The following is a 22,068-nucleotide window of genomic DNA, read 5'->3' as shown; positions in this document are numbered from 1 at the left end:
GGTAGAATAAAAAAAAGTAACTGGTGTTGTACTTGACATTATTATTATTATTGATTTATAAAGCGCCAACATATTCCGTGGAGCTGTACAAAGTAAAAAACGAACATGGGGTACATAATACAGACAATAGTGTAAACCAATACAAAGATACATAATTATACAGAATACAAAATACAGAATTGGTAATGACAGTAATAAAAGTAACATAATGAAATGTATAAAGGTCGGAACTAACAGTCCAATTTCTAGCGAAAAATCGTTCGAGCGATCAGAAATTCTGATTGGACGAAAAATCGTTCACTACACCATCAACTAACCAATCATTGCTTCCTATCTATCATGACCACCAAGAAAATCCAAATTTTTGTTCGACAAAAATTTATTCGGGCAACATTTTTTTTCACTCGTTCATAATCGATTGTGTCCACCAATGGAGATTATTTACAACCAATCCGATCAGAATTTCTGATCGCTCGAACGATTTTTTTGCTAAAAATTGGACCGTTAGTGGCCAGCTTAATTATTTCCAAGACACAAAAGGGGGAGAGAGCCCTGCCCTTACGAGCTTACAATCTAAAGGGAATGGGGGGGGGGGGGGACAAAAGGAGAGGTAGTATACAACAAATATAAAGAGGCAGAGGGCTTGATTCACAAAAGCGTGCTAACTGATAGCACGGCCGTTAGAATTTTCGCGGTTTGCGCAATCGGGAATTTTCGCGCTAAATGGTAGTGTCTTCGTGCGGAAACGTGAATTTGCGTGCAAAAACGATAGTTTGTGTGCGAAAATTTGCATTCGCGTGAAGCGCGAAAACGCCCATGCTATCAGTTAGCACTCCTTTGTGAATCAAGCCCATTGTGTTTTAGTATACCTAGTAGGAGTGCAATTTGGCCTTAGGACAAAGGGAAGCGGCCTAAGGTAGCGTATATGCTTGTCGGAACACATTAGTTTTTAGAGAGTGTTTAAAGGTAACAAAGGATGGTGAGTGATGGATGTGTTTTGGGAGGGGATTCCAGAGGAGGGGTGAAGCGCGTGCAAAATCTTGTAAACGTGAATAATTCTAGAGGAGGACAACAGAAGATCATGTGCAGATCTGAGATTGCGATTGGGTTTGTATCTGTAAATTAGTGAGGATATGTACCGGGGAGAGAGATTGTGAAGAGCTTCGTAGGTTAGGGTTAGGAGTTTGAACTGGATCCTTTGGTTATTTGGCAGCCAGTGTAGAGCTTGACAGAGAGGGGCAGCAGAGGAAGATCGAGAAGAGAGATGAATGAGACGAGCAGCCGAGTTCAGTACCGAATGAAGTGGGCCCAGTCTGTTAGAATGTAGTCCAAAGTAGTATGTTGCAGTAGTCCAGACGAGATATTATAAGAGCATGTATTAACATTTTAGTTGTGTCCTGAGTGAGAAAAGGTCGGATGCGAGATATGTTTTTGAGTTGGAGAGGACAGGAGCTAATTATGGAGTGAACATGAGGAGTAAAAGAGAGATGAGTCGAATATTACCCCCAAGCACCGTGCTTTGGGAACTTAAGTTATGGGAGTGTTATTAACATTTATTGTTACTTCAGGCAGAGAGGTGGACAGAGACGGTGGAAAAATGATTAGTTCTGTTTTACTCATATTAAGTTTTAAGAGGCAAGAGGACATAGCAGACAAGCAGTCAGGAACACGTTTGAGGAGGGAGTGAAGGTCTGGGGCCGAGAGGTATAGTTGTGTATCATCTGCATATAGGTGGTATTGAAACCTGAATTAATAGATTAAGTCACCAAGACCGTGCATGTACATGGAAAAGAGGAGGGGACCAAGGACAGAGCCTTGAGGAACCCCGACAGACAAAGCATGAGGAGACCAGATCTGATCTGAGTAGGAGACTGTGAAGGACCTTCCAAAGAGGTAGGAAGATAACCATGTGAGAGCGAGGCCCTTTATTCCAACATTTGAAAGTATTTGTAGGAGTAAGGGGTGGTCGACAGTATCAAATGCTGATGACAAGTCAAGAAGGATGAGTATGGAAAATTGACCTTTGGATTTAGCTGTAAGAAGATCATTGGCCATTTTAATAAGGTTTCTGTGAAGTGGTTAGAGCGCAAGCCAGACTGGAACTGATCAAGTAGGGAGTTAGCAGATAAGTAATGGCTTAATTCTGCATGTATATGGCGTTCAAGTAATTTGGATGAAAATGGGAGAAGTGACACTGGGCGGTAGTTGGCGAGGTGTGATAGGATCTAGAGATGGGTTTTTAAAGTGTAACTGTCGGGCATAAAATCAAAAATCAATTCTTTATTTTTATCTGGTAAACAAGTAATAAGGATGCTAATCAGGCAATCCAAAAGTTAAAATCTCTATTACTTTTCTTGCTGATAAATGATCATTCCCCAGCTTACCTGACTTTTATTTGGTACGTTGTCGCACAAAGGAAGTTGCAGGGCATGCTGGGGTGTCCTTTTTTGCTTCGGTACATTACTTTAGTCTGAGGGGAAATAAAGAAGCAAAAAAAGACAACCCAGCATGCCCTGCAACTTCCTTTTTGCGGCAACGTACCAAATAAGAGTCAGGTAAACCGGGGAATGATCATTTATAAACAAGAAAAGTAATAGAGATTTTAACTTTTGTATTGCCTGGTTAGCATCCTTATTACTTGTTTACCAGATAAAAATAAAGAATTGTTTTTTGATTTTATGCCCGACAGTTACACTTTAAGTTTAACTTGCTCATTTTATTAATAGACATGAATAAAGTGGTTGCAGGTTAAAACAATAAGTGCATTTAATGAAGTAGCAATGTGGTGTTCAATGGTAGTTGTAATGCTAAATAGAGAATGATGATGGCCTGAGGTATTGATGAAGAGGTGTAAAGCTGAGTACACACGTACGATAACGATCGTTCAAAAACGAACGATAACGACAATTGGACCGATAATCGTGCGCTCCAAATTTTCCAACGATCGTTTTTTGGGACGATAACGACCGTTATCGTTCAATCCGACCGATCCAACCCGGCGGATTTTTTCGAAAGATAATCGTTCAATCGTTGCAGTGTGTACAAAGATCGTCCGATAACGCATGTTCTTATTGCCTGTCATAACGTCACTTCCGTTTGCGCACGCATTTTTTAATCGTTCGTCGTTCAGTACTTTATACTTATATCGTTCACGTGTGTACACAATCGTTCATTACGAACGATCTTTTCCGTCTAATTTGAATATCGTGTAAACGTCACGAATCGTTCGTAACGAACGATCTTTATCGGACGTGTATACGAACCTTAAGTTTGAAAAAAAAAAAAAAAAGCCATACTCCACCTTTTCTTTACAAAATCACAGCAATCTCTAACACGTGTGACAATTTTCGTCTGGAAGTGGTAATTCAACAGTGGAACATGCGTGTCCAATCTTAAATCCAAACAACAGTTATGCATAACAAGTATAAAACTGATACTAATCTTTTCCTTAAAAGATACCATTTTTTATTAATCCAAAATAGAAAAAGTGCTTAAAAACAACATAGGATGGCCACCCCGTCACAACCACTCAAATATCACTCCACTTAAGCCACCATACGCACAACGGCCGTGTATCTCAGCACACTGGAGGCAGAGGCGCCCCTTAACCTTCTTGTCCGGCATACTGCTCTCTGTCCTCAGGAGTGCCCCAGGATAAATTAGGGTAATTTGCAGTAATAGCTGCAAAACCTTTAGCTAGCACTAGGCTAGCTAGTAAGTGTCTGGCACTGCCTGGATCCAGCTATCGCGTAGCCTCCCCGCACAGCTCCGGTCTCTCTATGGGGAGGATCGGGGTTGCGCATGACATCGGCGACGTCATGTGCGATCCGCCCCATAGTGAATACCGGAGCTGTCTGGGGAGGCTGCGCCAATCGCTGGAGCTAGGCAGGGTAATGTATAAACTCGCTGGATCGGGGGGTGCCGGACACTTAATAGCTAGCCTAGTGCTAGCTAAGGGTTTTGCAGCTATTACAGCACATTTATTCATCCAGGGGCACAAAGCAACATAGCCTCCTCAGTGGCGTAATGCTCAGGAGGTTAATGGCAAGAAATCAAGTATCAAGAAATAGACAAAGTCCAGTATCCAAAGCAATCTCCAAGTAGTGCATTACAAACAACAAACACAGAACATTTCTATCGCGCTTTTCTCCTGGCGGACTCAAAGCGTCAGAGCTGCAGCCACTAGGGCGTGCTCTATAGGCAGTAGCAGTGTTAGGGAGTCTTGCCCAAGATCTCCTACTGAATAGGCACTGGCTTACTGAACTGGAAGAGCCGAGATTCGAACCCAGGTCTCCCGCGTCAGAGGCAGAGCCCATAACCAGTACTCTATCCAGCCAATGGATATCCAATCAGATGTACCTCAACAGCAAAGCATACTCCAGTAAAATCAACAAGTTAGTAGTTTACATGCAGGCACAAGCATAAGCAACGTTAGTATCAGTAGCCTGTGTCAGAAGAACAAGCGGTCATTGCCGCATTACCAGTGACATATAGATTAGCGTTTAACACAGGGTCTGCATGATCTCACCAGCTCCAGATCAGGTTCATATGCTTCACATCGGTTGGATGGCATGGAGGAATCCTGGTTGTCATTGGTGTGTGAAGAGTTGCACAGGTCAATGTAGTGCGCATGAGGTGGTGGAAGAACAGATCACGGATCCCAGCACGGTTATCCAAACTGGGCCGTTTGCATGGAAAGATGGTACAGATGGTAAAGCCTTTACGGCTCCGTGACTGAGGTGGTCGGGGCGGCGTGTGGTACATCTAACAACTTCCTCAGAACTTGCAACCAACCAAAAAATTTGGATCAGTTTTGTTGAATCGAAATAAAAAAAACTAACATGTGACCACCTTGTAAGGGTTAGGGAGGAAACAGGATGTGGGGCAATATACACAGTAATGTGTGTGCATAAATGCAGTAAGTTTTAGGTTATATTTAGTAAGAAGTAGAATTTGGCCAGAGGTTGAAAGGGGAATGAATGTATATATGTCTGAAAACTGAGTTTTGAGGGAGCACTTAGAGCCCTTTTTTTGGATAAGCTACAATTTGATTTTATGTTGACATAGAAATGCATGTGATTTAAAAATGGCATGCGTTCTGAAAGAAGAAATGAAACACTGCCAGTGGAAAAGTGCTCTTAAAATTTTCAAAGATATAGCCACTTTCTCTTTACTTATGATCTGTCCCCTTCTCAAAGTAACTCTGCCAACAAATACTCACAAGAAGCCTCAGAAAATAGCAATTACGATAACTAAGGTGGCAATAACTGCTTTGCAGAGAAAAAAAGAAATCCTACCACAGGAACTTCTGGGCTGCTGGGTGCTGACATAAGCAAGATAGTCCTCCCCATGCTAATTGAAGAGGAAGCACTGCTATATTTTTAAAAAGTTAATTTTTGTACAGGGTTGCTTTAAAGTGTACCTAAATTCACTCCAGAAGCCCACTCCATATGCAATGTATTTTTACATCACACCTCCAAACCTGATTCCACACATCTATTTGTACTATTTATGTGAAATGTGTCTATTTTACTGTGCAGTCAAAGGCCCATATGCAATTCACCTTTTCTCCTAAGTTTTCTCCTAGATGATACATTTTTCATCTTACATTTTAAATAACTTTCCAGCATTTTGCAATTGAAAAATTACCAAAAAGTAGGTGGAAGTAGGTAGGTGCTACCAATATTATGAGTATTTTTTCGCTTAAAGATGAAAATGATCTCCTAGGAGATAACTTAGGAGAAAAAGGAAATTGCATAAGGGCCATAGGCCTTTATTCAATTGAATCACTTTTTCTCCCAAGTTTTTTCCTAGGTGATATTTTCATTTCTAGCCCATATGCAATTCAGTTTTTCACCTGAGTTAGCTCCTAGGAGATAACTTTCATCTTCTCTTTAACCCCATTGGCGGTATGAAAAATACCGCCAGGGGGCAGCGCAGCAGTTTTTTTTTAATTATTTTTTTTTTTAAATCATGTAGCGAGCCGAGGGCTCGCTACATGATAGCCGCTGCTCAGCGGCATCCCCCCAGCCCCGCCGATCGCCTCCGGCGATAGGCGATCAGGAAATCCCGTTCAAAGAACGGGATTTCCTGGAGGGCTTCCCCCGTCGCCATGGCGACGGGGCGGAATGACGTCAGCGACGTCGGGACGTCATTGGGAGACCCGATCCACCCCTCGGCGCTGCCTGGCACTGATTGGCCAGGCAGCGCTCGGGGTCTGGGGAGGGGGGGGCCGCGCGCCGCACCGGATAGCGGCGATCGGGCGCGCGGCGGCGTCGATCGGGGTGCTGGCGCAGCTAGCAAAGTGCTAGCTGCGTCCAGCAAAAAAAAAATTAAGCAAATCGGCCCAGCAGGGCCTGAGCGGCACCCTCCGGCGGCTTACCCCGTGTCACACACGGGGTTACCGCTAAGGAGGTTAATCTAACTTCAGAATTTTACAACTGAAAAAGTACCCAAAAGTTGGTGGAAAAGTGGCATCAAATGTATTTCAAAGTATTTTCTTGCTTGCTGGTGGCTTAAAAGGCATTTTATGACAAGTTGTGAAAATATCACCTAGGAGAAAACGCAGGAGAAAAAGTGAATTGCATATGGGCTCTGGGCCTAACTTTTCAGCATTCTACAGTTTAAAAAATATCAAAAGTAAGTGAAAAAGTGCTGTCAAAATTATTCTGAGTATAACGCGCACCTAATGCAACGCATGGTGGTGCGGGAGAGGACGGTAGAGTGAGCCGCGTTAGGCGGCTCTATCCGTATAAGGTCTCCCAGAGTGGCGCTGATTGGCCGGCGGGACATAGTGATGCAGAGCGAGACACTCCGCATCCCGTGGTCCCGTCGGCCAATCAGCGGCCGCCAGTGCAGTGAATATTAAGTAGCCATGTGCGCGGCTACTGTAGCTGCATCTCCCCGCCTCCACTCCGCCCCCCACTGAGCATGTGCAAACAGTCTAACGCGGCTATAGTCGCTCTAACACCGTAGCATGCTGCACTTTCGGCAGAACGTGCAGCGTTACATGTAACGCAACGTGGGCAGTGTGAACAGCCCACTTGTGTTACATTGCTGTGCGTTGGGGGAGCGTTACAGGCGCACTAACGTGCGCCTGTAACGTCTTAGTGTGTAAGCAGCCTAAAAGTTATTTTATTTCTAAGGTGTACAGATATCACCTAGGAGAAAGCTCAGGTGAAAAAGTGAATTCAATATGGCCCCTTATCAAAATTAAAAAAAAAATAAAAAAAAAAAAAAACCCTCAGAACACTCAGCTCTAAAAGATATACGCAACAGCATAACAACCTTTAAAGAAAAAAAATTGTTACAGATGATACAAATCCTGCAATAAATCTCCAGTTTGTATACTTCTTGCTTTCATGAAAGCAGATATAGTGTTAACATCATGTGTTTACCAATCAACAGCTGAAGAGTTCAAATTACAACTTGTGCTTAGTCACAGATAAGGGGGAATTAGACAGGCTAAACTCTCTGAATACATAGAGTGCATTTCTCTGTTTTCCATCTGTCCTGTGCAAGAGTTTAGGTCCACTTGAAGCTACCAGCAAGCAAGAAAAGTACTTTTGCACACTCCTTTTAAACAAAAAATTAAAGATGATCTCCTAGGAGAAAACTTGAGAGAAAAAGTGAATGGAATAATGGCCATAATGTGAGTCTCTAAGAAGCAGACAGCAATACGGGGTGGGGGGGTTGACATCATTCTGACCTGCCCCAACAGAGTAACACAAGTTGGCAAAAGTCTTCACAGAGATAGCGAAACCCCTAAAGGATACTTTAGTGCTATAAAAAAAAAAAAAGCCAAAAACTACGCAGAGTCTTACCGTTCCTCCCTTGCCCCGGTGTCAGTCTCCAATTTCCTGAAAAGCGGCACATTCTGAAGTCCTGGTCAGAAGAGTCAGCGCATGCGCAGTATGACCGTGGGAGCACGCGTGCACTCCCGCTAGAAGACGTACCCGCACACACTGCACTAGAGGTCATCAGGAAGCGTGGTCACAAGGCACCCAAGCAGACATACTGCGCATATGCAGCGTAGTATGTCCAGGCCAGAGGGCACCAACTCAGCCGAACAGAACTTTGAAACGGGCTGCCTTTCAGGAAACCGGGCAAGGGAGGTGCGGTAAGACTCTACACTACCACACACACACAAACACAGCGTCATTTTAGGCATTTTCTTTTAAATACATTGTATTGAACAGGTGTCAATGTTAACAAGCAGAAACCAACAGAGTCATCAACACTATACGATAAACCTAAATGTATTCAACTATACACCTGCTCATTCCCAGTTTCTCTATTTATTTCTTATCCCACCCCAACCTCCTCCCCCAACCCCCACTCAGCAGAATCTACAGCAAATCTTCAAAACATTTTTCGCATTTCTTTAGCACTAAGGTATCCTTTAAATGTCTGTCTAGTGCAGCTATTATATTTCACTCAAGAACTGTGCAAGCAGGGTAATTTCCAAACTTCTCATGAGCTTAGACTCCCTAAACTGTAAGGCCTTCAATCCAGTTTGGTGAGTGTAAGCTCATGGGTTGTGGTGGTAGTGACATCCTATGCGTGGATTGTAGAGAGGATCATACTTTGAATGTTTTATGGAGGATTGCATTAGAGACTTAAAGAGGAACTCCAGTGAAAATGTAGTAAAAAAAAGTTCTTCATTTTTTATTTTACCATAATTATGTATAAATGATTTAGTCAGTGTTTGCTCATTGTACAATCTTTCCTCTCCCCAATTTACATTCTGGCATTTAATACATGGTGACATTTTTACTGTGGGCAGGTTATGTAGCTGCTCCTAGCTGTTTTGGCTGTTAGAGACAGCTGTAAACTGCTAATTCCTGTCTGTGAACATTGTTACATTGTGGCAGTTTGCCCAGAGTACCGCGGTACTCAGAGGTTCTTGTGGGAGGGGTTTCAGCACAAAATCAGTCATACAGCGCCCCCTGATGGTCTGTTTGTGAAAATCATTATATTTCTCATGTAAAGGGGGATAAAGTTCAATTCTAGGTTGGAGTTTCTCCCCCCCCCCCCGAGACTCATACAACCGGCGGTCTGTGCTTCATTGTGATACGCAAGCCCCTTCACCGCACCCCTGAGCCTGCGCAGTACAACCCGGAGGACGTCCGATGACGTCAGCGCGCCGGCGTGGAACGCACCATGGAGCGCAGAAGAGGCCCGACCTGGCCGCCGGCCTGGCCAGGTCGGGTCGGCCACCGGAGACCACCGGGAGCGGCGCCAAGGGCACCTCCTGCCTGCCACGGGCTGGAGGAAGCCCCAGGTAAGTGGAAATGGATTTTTATTTTTTTTAGCTAGTCCCTGAACCTTCCCTTTAAATAGTCAACCACATCCTCACAATCTTGGGAGTTGATGGGACGTGCCTTCTTCTGAGCACTATACTTTGGTCCAGGGCAGCATGAAATCATGTCAGAAAGACCTCAAACAGACCTGCCTCTGGGTCTGCCTCTGCCTGTTTTGTCCATATCGGGGGGGATGAAGTGAAAGGTATGCACTGGCTTGACTAATACAATGTGCAGTCACACAGGTGCAGTGAAAGGTATGCAGTGACTGGTATTACAATACAATGTGCAGCTGTCACACAGGTGCAGTTAACAGGTATGCACGGACTGGTATATTAAACAGCGTGCGGTCACACAGGTACTGAGAACAATTATGCAATGACTAGTATTACAAATGTGCAGCTGTCACACACACACGTACACACACACGTACCGTAAACAGGTGTAGTGACTGGTATATACTATAACACTGCGTACAGCTACATAGGTAGGTACACTGGACAGGTAGGTATGCAGTGATTGGTATTACAAATGGGCAGCAGTCTCACTCACACACACACACAGGTACCGTGAACAGATGCAGTGACTGGTGGTATATAACACTGCGTGCGCTCACGTAGGTAGGTGCACTGAACAGGAAGGTATGCAGTGATTGGTATTACAAATGTGCAGCTGTCACACACACACACACAGATACCGTGAACAGGTGCAGTGACTGGTGGTATATAACACTGCGTGCGCTCACGTAGGTAGGTGCACTGAACAGGTAGGTATGTAGTAATTGGTATTACAAATGTGCAGCTGTCACACACACACACACAGGTCCCGTGAACAGGTGCAGTGACTGGTATATAATATAACACTGCGAGTGGTCATGTTGGTAGGTGCACTGGACAGGTAGGTATGCAGTGATTGGTATTACAAATGTGCAGCTGTCACACACACAGGTACCGTGGCGTGAACAGGTGCAGTGACTGGTGGTATATAACACTGCGTGCGCTCACATAGATAGGTGCACTGAACAGGTAGGTATGCAGTGATTGTTATTACAAATGTGCAGCTGTCACACACACAGGTAATCACTGAATGTGCTGGACCTGGCAGTGGCACAGTAGGAATTACCAAGGGGCCAAGGGCCAGCTGCGACTGACTGACAGGGCTGTATATGCACCACAAGTGCGCTTTGAGTCCTATGGGAGAAAAGTGCTTTACAAATGTTATTGTATTGTATTGTATTGTATTGTGAGTGTCTGTGGGACACACACACACACAAAAAAAAAAAGGGATCACAAGAACAACATTAGCTCTCAAAAGAGCTGTTGAGGGGTGCTTTTTAGCAAGAAGTATCAGCAAGGAGCAAGCCAACAAGCCTCACAAGAGCCTAACTAAGCTTTCCCTATGTCTACAGCAAGTTCTCTCCCTTCTCTAATTACTGCAGCCACACAAGTGAGTGAAAAGGCTGACGCTGCCTGCCTTTTATAAGGTGGGGGGGGGGGTCCAGGAGGGAGTGTAGCCTGATTGGCTACCCTGTGTCTGCTGACTGTGATGTAGAGGGTCAAAGTTGACCCTAATGATGTAGTATAGGGGGCAGATCAAACTCGCATATAGTTCGCGGTTCACCGCGAACGATCGAAGTTTGCTCGAATCGGTTCGCGGTCAAACCGGTCGGGCCATCTCTAGTGATCAGGTGAGGGTTCTGCTGTTGGCACTACTCTGCCATTGCCTAAGGGGAAACTGGAGCCTTAGTGAGAGGGGAAATTTCATTGACCTTTGGCACAGAAAAAAAGCAGGGAAGAGCAGGGGGGGTGCCTTAACTGCAACTTTTTAATGACTGAACAGGGAACAGGAGAAGAGGGGTTGCTGCAACTTTTAAATGGACTTTCCCAGAGGGAGAGGAGCGGGGAGGCACAGTAGCTTTACAGTGCCATTGTCGGGAGAAAGAGGTGACTTAGCAGAGGTGCGGGAGATTCACTGCCATAAGTGAATTGTGTTTGGACCATAAGACGCACTGACTTTTTCTCCCCAATTTTGGGGGAGAAAAAAATGCATCTTATGGTCCAAAAAGTACAGTGCATGCTGCAAGAGTTCCAGGCTTCACAGTCTTCTTGTTCTGAGCAGCCAACTTCTCGACTCCCTGCAAGAGAGACAAGAAGATGACTGCCCAAAATGAGAAAAACAGTAAAGCCCTGTATCTCTAGCGGCGAGTACAGAGCTCCACAGGTGATGGAAAGATGGACGACAGGAACGAGGAGAGATAACTATAGATAATGGCACGCTTCCAATGCCTGCTCTGTATATGGGGTCCCACACACCTGACTCGTATATAAGCAGACCCCCTACTTTGGGACACTTTTTTTGTACGTATATGCAAGTATATACAATAGATCTTTTTTGAGAGGTAAGAGCAATACTTACATCTCACTTTAACCACTTTGGTATCAACCAGAGACCGCTGGTACAAAAAACAGGGCCTACCAGTGTCATGTCGCTACCACCGATTGCGCCTCTCTCTCGTTGCTGAAGCTCATTTGCTCTGCCGTCACTATGACAGCAGAGCAGACATTGATGAATGTGAGCCAAACAGCATTGGTGGGCTTGGCGTTTCTTTAAGGCCCCATTCACACTTAAAAGCGCAAAACTGTGGGAGTGATTTTTCCACGATTTAACACGGAAAAAAAAAATCACTGGACACTGCAGCGATTTTCGCATTTAGCGCTTCTATAGCACTGAAGCACAATCGCCGGGAAATCGCCTGAAAATGGTGCAGGCTACACGTTTGCGTTTGACGATTTGCGTTAATCGCCGGCGATTAACGCAAATCGCTTAAGTAAGAACGGGCCCATAGAGTATTACAGCACTAGTGTTTTAAAAAGCGGTAGCATTTGCCGAAAATGCCGGCAAAACGCTCTAGTGTGAATGGGGCCCAACCGTTTCACAGCATCAAAACTTTGTTTTTCTTACCCAAGTCTCATTTTTAGCTGCACAGAAGCTAATCTGCCCGTGCATTTTTCCCATGATGCTGTGCAAAGCATGATGGGATTTCTAATTGTTGTTGTTATCCTTCTGCTGTTTTGGTGCAAATTTTTTTTTTCTCTGTTATGCATGTAGCTGGGAGGGGAGATCAGGACACAGGACAGTTGGAACTGTGTCTCATGACCCCTGTCACCTCCTTTCAACCAAAAAGATAGCTGCCCCCATGAAATCACAAATATTTGTCTGTTCTTTTAAAACAGGGTGGGTAAGAGATTATATTACCTATCTATTTTAATTAACATAACTACAGTGTATTTGTTTAGGTTGAAGTTCCTCTTTAAAAATATCTCTGAAGTTCCTCTTTAAAAAATATATCTGTTTATGTAGAAGTATTCTTAGCTCACAGCATTTCACATTTGCCTCAGGACTTGTTTCCACTATAGCGAATCCGCATGCAGGCACTACATGCGGATTCGCATAGGCAATACAAGTGAATGGGATTGTTTCCACTTGTGCGTCGTGCGGGTGCGTTTTGATGTGCGGGGGAAATCTGCACAGCAGAGCCGTCAGATTTCGCGTGCGGCAGGAATGCGGGCGAATCGCCCGTAATGTATTTAATAGGGAAATCGCATGCGGCTTTGTCATGCGGTTTTCTCCGCGATTTCACGTGCGATTTCACATGTAATGGTATGGCAATTTACACAGGCAGTGACATGGTTAAATCCGCCTGCTTCTTAGCCATGCGAAATCGCGGGGAAAACCGCATGCTGAAACGCATCCGCATGCGATTTCGTCCGCGGTGGAATCCAGGCGATTCCGCACCGCAACAGTGGAAACGAGCCCTCAAACGTTTGCACAGAAAAAAAAAAAGCAGATACATTGTGCCCAATAGCAGTGTCCAGCGAGATGTTCACACACACCACCGTTGTGCATCCAGCCAGCCGCTGCCATCCTGGTCCTCCACTGCTGTTAGCCTCAGGGGCAATGTCAGTATATAGCTCAAAGTCCCATCATAAGCATAGGGCTTCCAATGGATTGCATAAGTCCAAGGGTAATTCTCCCTAGCAACAGGAAGATTCTCATTGGTCCACCATGAACCAATTAGAATCTTTCCTGGTGCTAGGAAGGATTCCCATTGGTCTTTTAAATCAAATAGGAGCCCTATGCTACTGATGGAGCTCTGAGTTATAGTCCAAGATTGTCCCCGAGCCCTGCAGCAGTGCCAGAAGCAGCGGAGGACCCCAATGGTGGTGGAAGACAGGTGAGAAGATCTGTCATTTGAGGAAAAAAACACGAGGAAGGCAAAGAGGGCACTGGACATTTGGGCACCGCCATAGGCTGTAATGTAAATTACGGCTATAGCAGTGCTCAGAGGGTAATTTGGGCACCGGCAAAAGACTGCGCCCAAATTACAAAAAAAAAAATGCAATTCTGCCGCCAGCAACAGCTGGCAGACGAATTGCATCTTCCCCTGAGTCCATGGCGGCCTGGAGGGGGAATAGTAATGCCACCTGGAGCAGGAATTTTACGGCTTCAACCTGAACCAAATTTCCTAGCCCCATTTTTGGATGTTTACTAAAAACAGGCTAGTGAGAACAGATACTGTCCGTTCTAATAGACTTGCATGGATTCCATGAGAATACGCAGCGGCTGCGGTCTCTGGGAAAAATCGTATTGGTAGGGAAGTCCACTCCACTCCCCGTTCTGTTCCATTCTAACATAGGATCTATTTACACATTCGCTTTTGTCCCGCTGAATCAGAGCATTTTTACCTAATTGTGAACCGGCCAAGTGTACATAGCTAAAACAAAACAATAAAAAGGTTTGGCTCTAGTTGGGCATTAACTGAAGATTTTGAAAAGACTGATGGAAATGGCTGCTAGTCTGATCATTTGTTGTTCAACTCCCTAATGTTTACAAGGCAGACAAATGTATCTTATTACTCATTCAAAATAGGTGTTGGGAGCATATGCAAACATTCTGTGACAAGGAGTGGTGCATATGTGAAAGAAAGGGGTATAGATTGTGACTAGACTGCGAGCCCCTCTGAGGGAAAGTTAGTGACAAGACCAGGGCCGGCCTGCTCATGAGGCGGGGTGAAACTTTTGCCTCAGGCGGCAAACTTCTAGGGGCGGCACCCGCCCGTCCGTGGTTGCCGGGGGGGGGGGGGTGCGGCCGTCAAGACGGGGGTAATGGGCCTAGCGGTGGGGAGAGGGGTCGGACCCCCCCTCCCTCGCCTGGGTCCCCCGATCTGCGCTCCCCTCCAGCTGTAAATAGGAAGCAGCCGAAGCCCGATAGTAATTTTTTCTAAATTTGCCTCAGGCGGCAAAAAGTCTAGGGCCGGCCCTGGACAAGACTATATACTCTGTACAGCGCTGTGTAATATGTTGGCACTATATAAAATAATTAAATACAGTCTGGTAAATTAGCTTGCAATTATTAGTCACAAGCACTACCTGATCTCTTTGCAGTGTGTACATTAATTTTAAGCCTCAGTGAAAAGAAAAACAAGTACAGTACAAGTAACAGTATAAACAGGAGATGAAGAGTCACGCGGAAGTGCCATCTGCATGTGATAATGAATGCAGCTGAAGTAATAACAATCTGTTAATGAATATATCTACATCATGCCAGAAAATATTCTGTGTGAAAAAATGTATACCTCTGGAAAAAAAAAAAAAAAAAAAAAAAAAAAAAAAAAGACAAGTCACCAGTTTCCAATCCTTGGAAACACCAGACTGCTGACACTGTGGACATCATCCAACACAAAAAAAAGTTGAAGGCAACTAGCTGTTGTCTAAGGCCCCTTTTCAGCACAAGGACACTTGCATTGTAACCCACAATTTCCACTCGCTGCGTTTGAGCCCTGAAGCCGTGGGGATTAGATCACGATCGCACCAAGAATCACACAGGCTGGCAACTACATTTTGGGAAAAAAATAATTGTGCTAACGGAAAATGAGAGCCATGATTTAATGTAAATCGTGGTGCTGTGTCAATCGGGTACAGGGCTGTGATACACTTTTTGAAGCAGACTGCAGCCTAGTGAAAGGGGGCCCTGGTACCTACAAGTTTTTCCCAGGTACCCATACACTAAATTGATTTTCCCAGGCAGAATTAGGCCTCTTTTCCACAAACAGTTTCTAGGCAGTGGAACGCCTCTCAAACTCTCACAACTGCTCACTGCTGCCTGTTAACTGCTTGCTGCTGCCTGGCAAAGCAAGCAGTTGCCAGGCAGCAGTGAGCAGTTACCAGGCAGCGACAAGCAGTTACCAGGCAGCAGTGAGCAGTTGTGAGAGTTTGAGAGGCATTTCACTGCCTAGAAACAGTTCGTGGAAAAGAGGCCTAAGTCACAGTGATCGAATCTAGGGATGGTCAATGAGATGCAAATTATTTTGAGTTGATGCTGGATTATGTAGATCCTAGGTTCTCAACGTGTGGTACTCGTACCCCAGGGGGTACTTCTGATGGTTTCATGGGGTACTCGGGCTTGATATACTTAACCAAGAATAACAAATTAAGATTTTTAGAAAATGATACATCTTATTTAAACAACACCACATTAGTGTTTTGGCTAAATAAAGGCAATGGTAAATGCTTGTACATTGTTTAAAACCAATTATCATGTTCTACAATTAAATATATATTTGTCAAGGGGTACTTGTGATAATTTTTACTATGCTAGGGGGTACTTGGTGAGTACAGGGTTTTAAAAGGGGTACATACCAATAAAATGTTGAGAAACACTGATGTAGATCATGTATGCAAATTTATGCAGTTTGAAAATGGACCAAACAAATTCCACCAAGGTTTAGGCCTCTTTTCCACGAACTATTGAGCTGTGTGCTCAGCAAGCAGTTGCCAGGCAGCAGCAAGCAGTTATGAGAGTTTGACAGGCATTTCACTGCCTGTAAACAGTTCATGGAAAAGAGGCCTTAATTTGATTGTTCCATTTTCAAGCCACATAACTTTGCATAAGACTGCATCAACGCAGAATTATTTGCATCTGATTGACTATTCCTAATCGAATCTGCCAAGAGAATGATGCCCTAAACATGGCCACCCAATCAATTTATATCGATTTCTAGCCGAAATTAATCAAAATTATTGAATGATCTGAAAGGAAGATCTAGCTCAAAAGCCAAAGCACCCAAGCCAAGTTGCAAGAGGAGAAGTAACTCACCTCTGCACACTCCAGCAATGCATCTTCTGTTCAGCCGTCTCAGAGTCTCCTGCAGTCTCTATGGCTCCAGCACCATCACATAACTCACTGGGACTTGACCGTAGGACACATGATGAGAAACACCACTGAAGCGATTGAGACAGGGATGCGGAGATGCTCTCTTGAACTGCTGAGAGGTGAGTTGTCTTTGCTTACAACTCTCAGTTCAGAAGGCCCATGGCAGGCCTCCTCATTGCCAGTTAGGTCCCTGAGAGAACAAAGCAGTTTTCTTGCAAGCAATCGGGCAGATGAGGGTTCCTGGGAGCCAGTGGAGAGAAGCCAGGATAGCACCCAGTGGCAAAGCAATAAGAAATACAGAGGTTAAGACTGCAGAAGGACCTGAGGGGCCCGCATGGAGCCTTCCTCCAGTCACTGTAAGCTTTGAATTGGTGCTGTAGTGGTAACTGCTATTCAGAACATGATATGGTTTCCTCTGTGTACATCTCTCTCAACGAGTGTCTGTCATAGAAAAGCCAGTTGTGATGTTCTGAATCATGTGATTATTATTCATGCAGTTTTTAGGGAGCCTAATGTAAAATGTGCACTGGAAATCATGACTCTGTAGCCTATGACAGTACCAACTGAAGTTTAAGAGAATCTGAAGCGAGAGGTACCGGTACATGCAGGCTGCCATATTTATTTCCTTTTAAACATTACCACTTGCCTGGCAGTCTTGCTGATCTCTTTGGCATCATTAGTATCTGAATTACACACCTGAAACACGCATGCAGATAATCTTGACAGGTTTTTGTAAAAATAAAAAAATAAAAAAATAAAAAAAACACTGGTCTGCATGCTTGTTCAGGGTCTGTGGCTAAAATAATTAGAAGCAGATGATCTGCAGGACTGCCAGGCAACTGCATTGTTTAAAAGGAAATAAATATGGCAGCCTCCATATCCCTGTCAGTTCAAGTTAAAGTGGACCCAAATTAAAAATACAAGATTTCAGAAATAAAACCTATTTTCTAAATCATAATAATAAATAGCAGCCTTTTTTCAGCTGCATGATGACAAATATAAAATATTTTACATTTATTGGAGGAACCCCTTCCTTTTCAAATTGCCGCGATTTTTCCGGCAAACTGATGGAGTAGATGGTGTCCAGCAATGGGGGAATTGCTAATGGCTGCCCCCAGTATAACCCTAGCTATAAAAAGAGAAGGGTGAAAAGCATGCACTGAAATGATCATAGGTTTGAAGGAGGGTTTATTCATCTTTGTATGTGTCAGAGTGGTGCAACTAAATATTTTTGATTAAAAAAAATTTTGGTTTGGGTCCGCATTAAGATGCTTTGGGATTCGTGAATGTCCTGCCAAAAGGTGGGGTTGCATGATTCCAAAGTTGAAGGAGGGGGTGCCACTCTGCAGTAAGTTAGGTGGGATGAGGGGGGGGGGGGGGGGATAAGGGTTAGTAGAAAAAAAGTCATGCAATTTTATACAACATGAACATCCTGGTGAGATGCTATTAAATTGCACCTACAAAATAGCAGCTTCATGCAATCAATACAGTATCCGTGAAATATAATTCCGTAGGTTGATGAAACTTTTCATAACCTTGAATGTGTTTCTGTAGCAATATTCAAAGTAGCATTCACATGAGATCATCTTCAGCACAGCCAGCCACCTACGCTATTATCTTATCAGCACGCAGAAAAGCAGCAGACAGCGATAAGCAGCAGTTTACCAAAGTTCTATGAGCTGCTCTCCTGCTCTTACCTCTCAGCAGTGTTTGTTGTCGTCTCACTGCACTGACTAGAGTGTAAGTGCATTTCCTACTCATTCCCCGCCCCGTGTATGATCATCACTGATCACAGAGACCAGTCCTTCAGTCTACAGAAAGGCTGCTCCTCACAGCGTCTCAGTCCTCCTTCCTGGTTTGCCTGACATTGCTCCGTGCACAGCACACTTCTGTCTGCTCCCTGGGAAGTCACACCCTGTTATTACAGCCAGACATTTATCACACAGCCAAAGCTTTTTCTTCTCGCTAAATATAGAAGCCAGGATGGCTCCGCAGTACATTCTGGATCTGTAGTCAGGTGTCAAGGCTGACCTTATCAGTCCATTCTTCCCCCAAAATGATTCTTGGAATATATAATAAATCTTCTGTGTGGTGTCATTGTATTGCAGACACTAAATATCATTCAAGTGGGACAGAAAGTGATCCAGAGCCAAAGCTTGGGATCAAAAACAGATAAGAGTGAAGCCTCAGGATTCTATTCAGGTTTCCCTAGCTGATATAATGGTGGGCATAGACGGGTCGCCCGGCGGCTCGATTAGCCGCCATATCGCATGCGCGCGTATCGATTGCCGCTCGTCCCCGCCGGTGGTCCTTATCAGCCGCTCGATTCCCTGCCATCGTCCGCCAGCGGGAATCGAGCAGGCGCGGGTCGAGCGGCATGATCGGGCCAGCTGAATTTTATCAGCTGGTCGATACACGGTACAGAAACGTACCATGTATCCCCAGCATTAAGCTCCCCGTTGCTGAGCGCGGCCCCCTCCACATCGGGGCCATGTAGCGCTTCTTCCTGAAGCAGGGCTTTGCAGTAGCCGCATGAGCCCACCCGTGCATGGGCAGTACCACAGAGCCCGCAGCTACGGCTTACTGCACATGCGTGGGCGGGCTAAGTCAGTATTATGCGGCCACGCTGGTGGAAGAAGAGCTGTGTGGTCCCGATAGGATTAGCGACAATGCATTGTCGCAAATCTTCGGGGCCACGCACAGCGACGGGGGACATCAGAGCAGCGGCGGTGGCTCCAGCTTCAGAATTTTGGGGGGGCTTAAAAGGGGCACAATGGCTGGCTGGCGGGGTTCAAGGTGGGGAACTTGCCGCGGCGACAGGAGTGGGCGTGGTCATGACATCATGTGGGCGGGGCTAACTGCAATATAGTTGTACAAGCTAATGTAGTTACATAAAAAAAATATGAAGTAAATGCACGTAATGACAGACAGCCTTTCACCAGTAAATGCATGTAATGAGAGACAGTGTTTCACCAGTAAATGCACATAATGAGAGACAGCGTTTCCCCACTAAATGCACATAAGAGACAGTCTTTCACCAGTAAATGCACATAATGAGAGACAGCGTTTCCCCACTAAATGCACATAAGAGACAGCCTTTCACCAGTAAATGCAGGTGTCACAGGAGCCCTAGGGGTCTGAATGCACTTAGCCTTCTAAACGGTGCCAGCGCACAGATCGTGCGAACTCTGGTCGCAGTCAATGCGCAGGAACCGTTAAGAATGAGCCGCAGACAACCCAGAAGGGAGCCTGTGAGACACGGGTAATTACAACGTACACACGATTCCACGGTATCTGCCACCACCACTGGTATGGGCCAGTGGACCCGATTTACTGACTGACTAGTCCTGCGAATAAAACGGTTAAACACACGGTATTCTGTCTAGCCAACAACAAACAAACAGTAGCGTATCTTCAGAGACCCGGGATCAGTTCTGTGTGTGCTGATAAGCAGGGTAGCGGAACAGTGAATGACTTGGAGGAAGTCTTTTATTCACAGCAATATAAATAATTAATATATACAGACAATTATTAAAATCAACAATTATTAAAACAGTAATAGCCAGTATAAAAAATAAAAGAAGGGAGAAAAATACTTAGTTCCTGGAAAGATGTCCCTTTTTGTGGGAAAAATCAGAGTTCTGGGTTTCAATCAAAGTTCAGAGTTCAGACCAGGTGGATGCCAGCATATCCTCAAGCTGGCACCGATGAGTTCAAGATGTTTTCAGGGTGGAGGACTAGATGGCCACCTGCTGGCCAGGTGCTTTTGATGAAGCTGGTTTGGGGGTGTGGCAGTGCCGGCCCCTCTGAGTCACCAACCAATGACAGTTCATTCCCTCTGAGAGATTTTAGGGCTAAACTTATGAAATGCTGTAACTCCTGAACCATTCACGTTATATTTAGGGGGGTAACAGCGTCATACTTGTTGGAAAATACAGATTAATATGACATCAGACACGGTTAAGCCAGCGGGTCAGGCTCCTGAGAAGATTCATATCTCGATAACCGGACGGTCTATACCAAGGAATTTCATATCCGCACGATGGCCAGATTTTACCGAACAAGACGATATGAATTTTATAGCTGTGCAACATATGGTTTTCGTATGCCGACAGGAAATTATATCACCCATGCTTTTCTTATGGCCCGTGCTCGGTGCCGGATCGGCTGGCTTTCTATGGCCCCCCTGTGGAGCCAGTTTCCTGGTCCTTTTCATGGGGACATCTGCTGTAGGGGGAATGAGCTGGGCCCTGCAGGGAGTCCAGCCATGTGCGACATTCCTGAGGGGTGAGGGGACTGCTCTGGCTCACAGGGGAACAGATCTCTGGATTTAAAACAACACAAAATGTAATTTTCGGATCGCTTGCACGACTGCTCAGATCCGACAGGGAGCGATCAGGAAAGCGACTGTGAATTCTCTAGATTCACCTGCGTTTCTCGCGGCTATTCCGTGACAGCAGGTAATGAGAGACAGCCTTTCACCAGTAAATGCAGGTAATGAGAGACAGCCTTTCACCAGTAAATGCAGGTAATGAGAGACAGCCTTTCACCAGTAAATGCAGGTAATGAGAGACAGCCTTTCACCAGTAAATGCATGTAATGAGAGAAAGCCTTTCACCAGTAAATGCACGTAATGAGAGACAGCGTTTCCCCACTAAATGCACATAAGAGACAGCATTTCCTGAGTAAATGCATGTAATGAGAGACAGCCTTTTACCAGTAAATGCACATAAGAGACAGCTTTTCACCAGTAAATGCACGTAATGAGAGACAGCGTTTCACCACTAAATGCACATAAGAGACAGCCTTTAACCAGTAAATGCACGTAATGAGAGACAGCCTTTCACCACTAAATGCACAAAAGAGACAGCCTTTAACCAGTAAATGCACGTAATGAGAGACAGCCTTTCACCACTAAATGCACATAAGAGACAGCCTTTCACCAGTAAATGCACGTAATGAGAGACAGTGTTTCACCAGTTAATGCACATAATGACAGACAGCGTTTCCCCAGTAAAAGCATGTAATGAGAGACAGCCTTTCACCAGTAAATGCATGTAATGAGAGACAGCGTTTCACCACTAAATGCATGTAATGAGAGACAGTGTTTCACCAGTTAATGCACATAATGACAGACAGCCTTTCACCAGTAAATGCATGTAATGATATAGATGTCCCCAGTATATGTAGCCAGGGGTATGTGTGCCCAGTATATGTAACCAGGGGTATATGTGCCCAGTATATGTAACCAGGGGTATATGTGCCCAGTATATGTAGGCAGGGGTATATGTGCCCAGTATATGTAGGCAGGGGTATATGTGCCCAGTATATGTAGCCAGGTGTATAGTTGTCCCCAGAGGTATATGTCCCAGTATATGTAGGCAGGGGTATATGTGCCCAGTATATATAGCCAGGGGTATATGTCCCAGTATATGTAGCCAGGGGTATATGTACGCAGTATATGTAGCCAGGGGTATATGTACCCAGTATATGTAGCCAGAGGTATATGTACCCAGTATATGTAGCCAGGGGTATATGTACCCAGTATATGTAG

The 22,068-nt window shown here is 44.9% G+C and overlaps 1 protein-coding gene across 5 annotated transcripts in view; it reads right to left on the bottom strand.

The window, feature by feature from the left end:
* Window positions 1-18,402, bottom strand: part of LDAF1 (lipid droplet assembly factor 1) — a 244,229-nt gene extending 225,827 nt beyond the window's left edge. For 2 of the 5 annotated variants that reach the window (XM_068246863.1, XM_068246864.1), the window contains exon 1: window positions 18,212-18,402. In XM_068246863.1, the coding sequence (XP_068102964.1) occupies window positions 18,212-18,275 (64 nt within the window). In that variant the 5' untranslated portion in view covers window positions 18,276-18,402. Of the gene's footprint in view, window positions 1-16,457; window positions 16,517-18,211 lie in introns of those variants that run through there. The other 3 variants (XM_068246865.1, XM_068246866.1, XM_068246867.1) reach the window with 3 other exon arrangements.
* Window positions 18,403-22,068: the final 3,666 nt, after the last annotated feature.

Source organism: Hyperolius riggenbachi, chromosome 7 (assembly GCF_040937935.1).
Source record: "Hyperolius riggenbachi isolate aHypRig1 chromosome 7, aHypRig1.pri, whole genome shotgun sequence".
NCBI classification, from domain to species: Eukaryota; Metazoa; Chordata; class Amphibia; order Anura; family Hyperoliidae; genus Hyperolius; species Hyperolius riggenbachi.
Note: the sequence above shows the minus strand (reverse complement) of the source record. Positions and strands in the feature narration are given on the sequence as shown.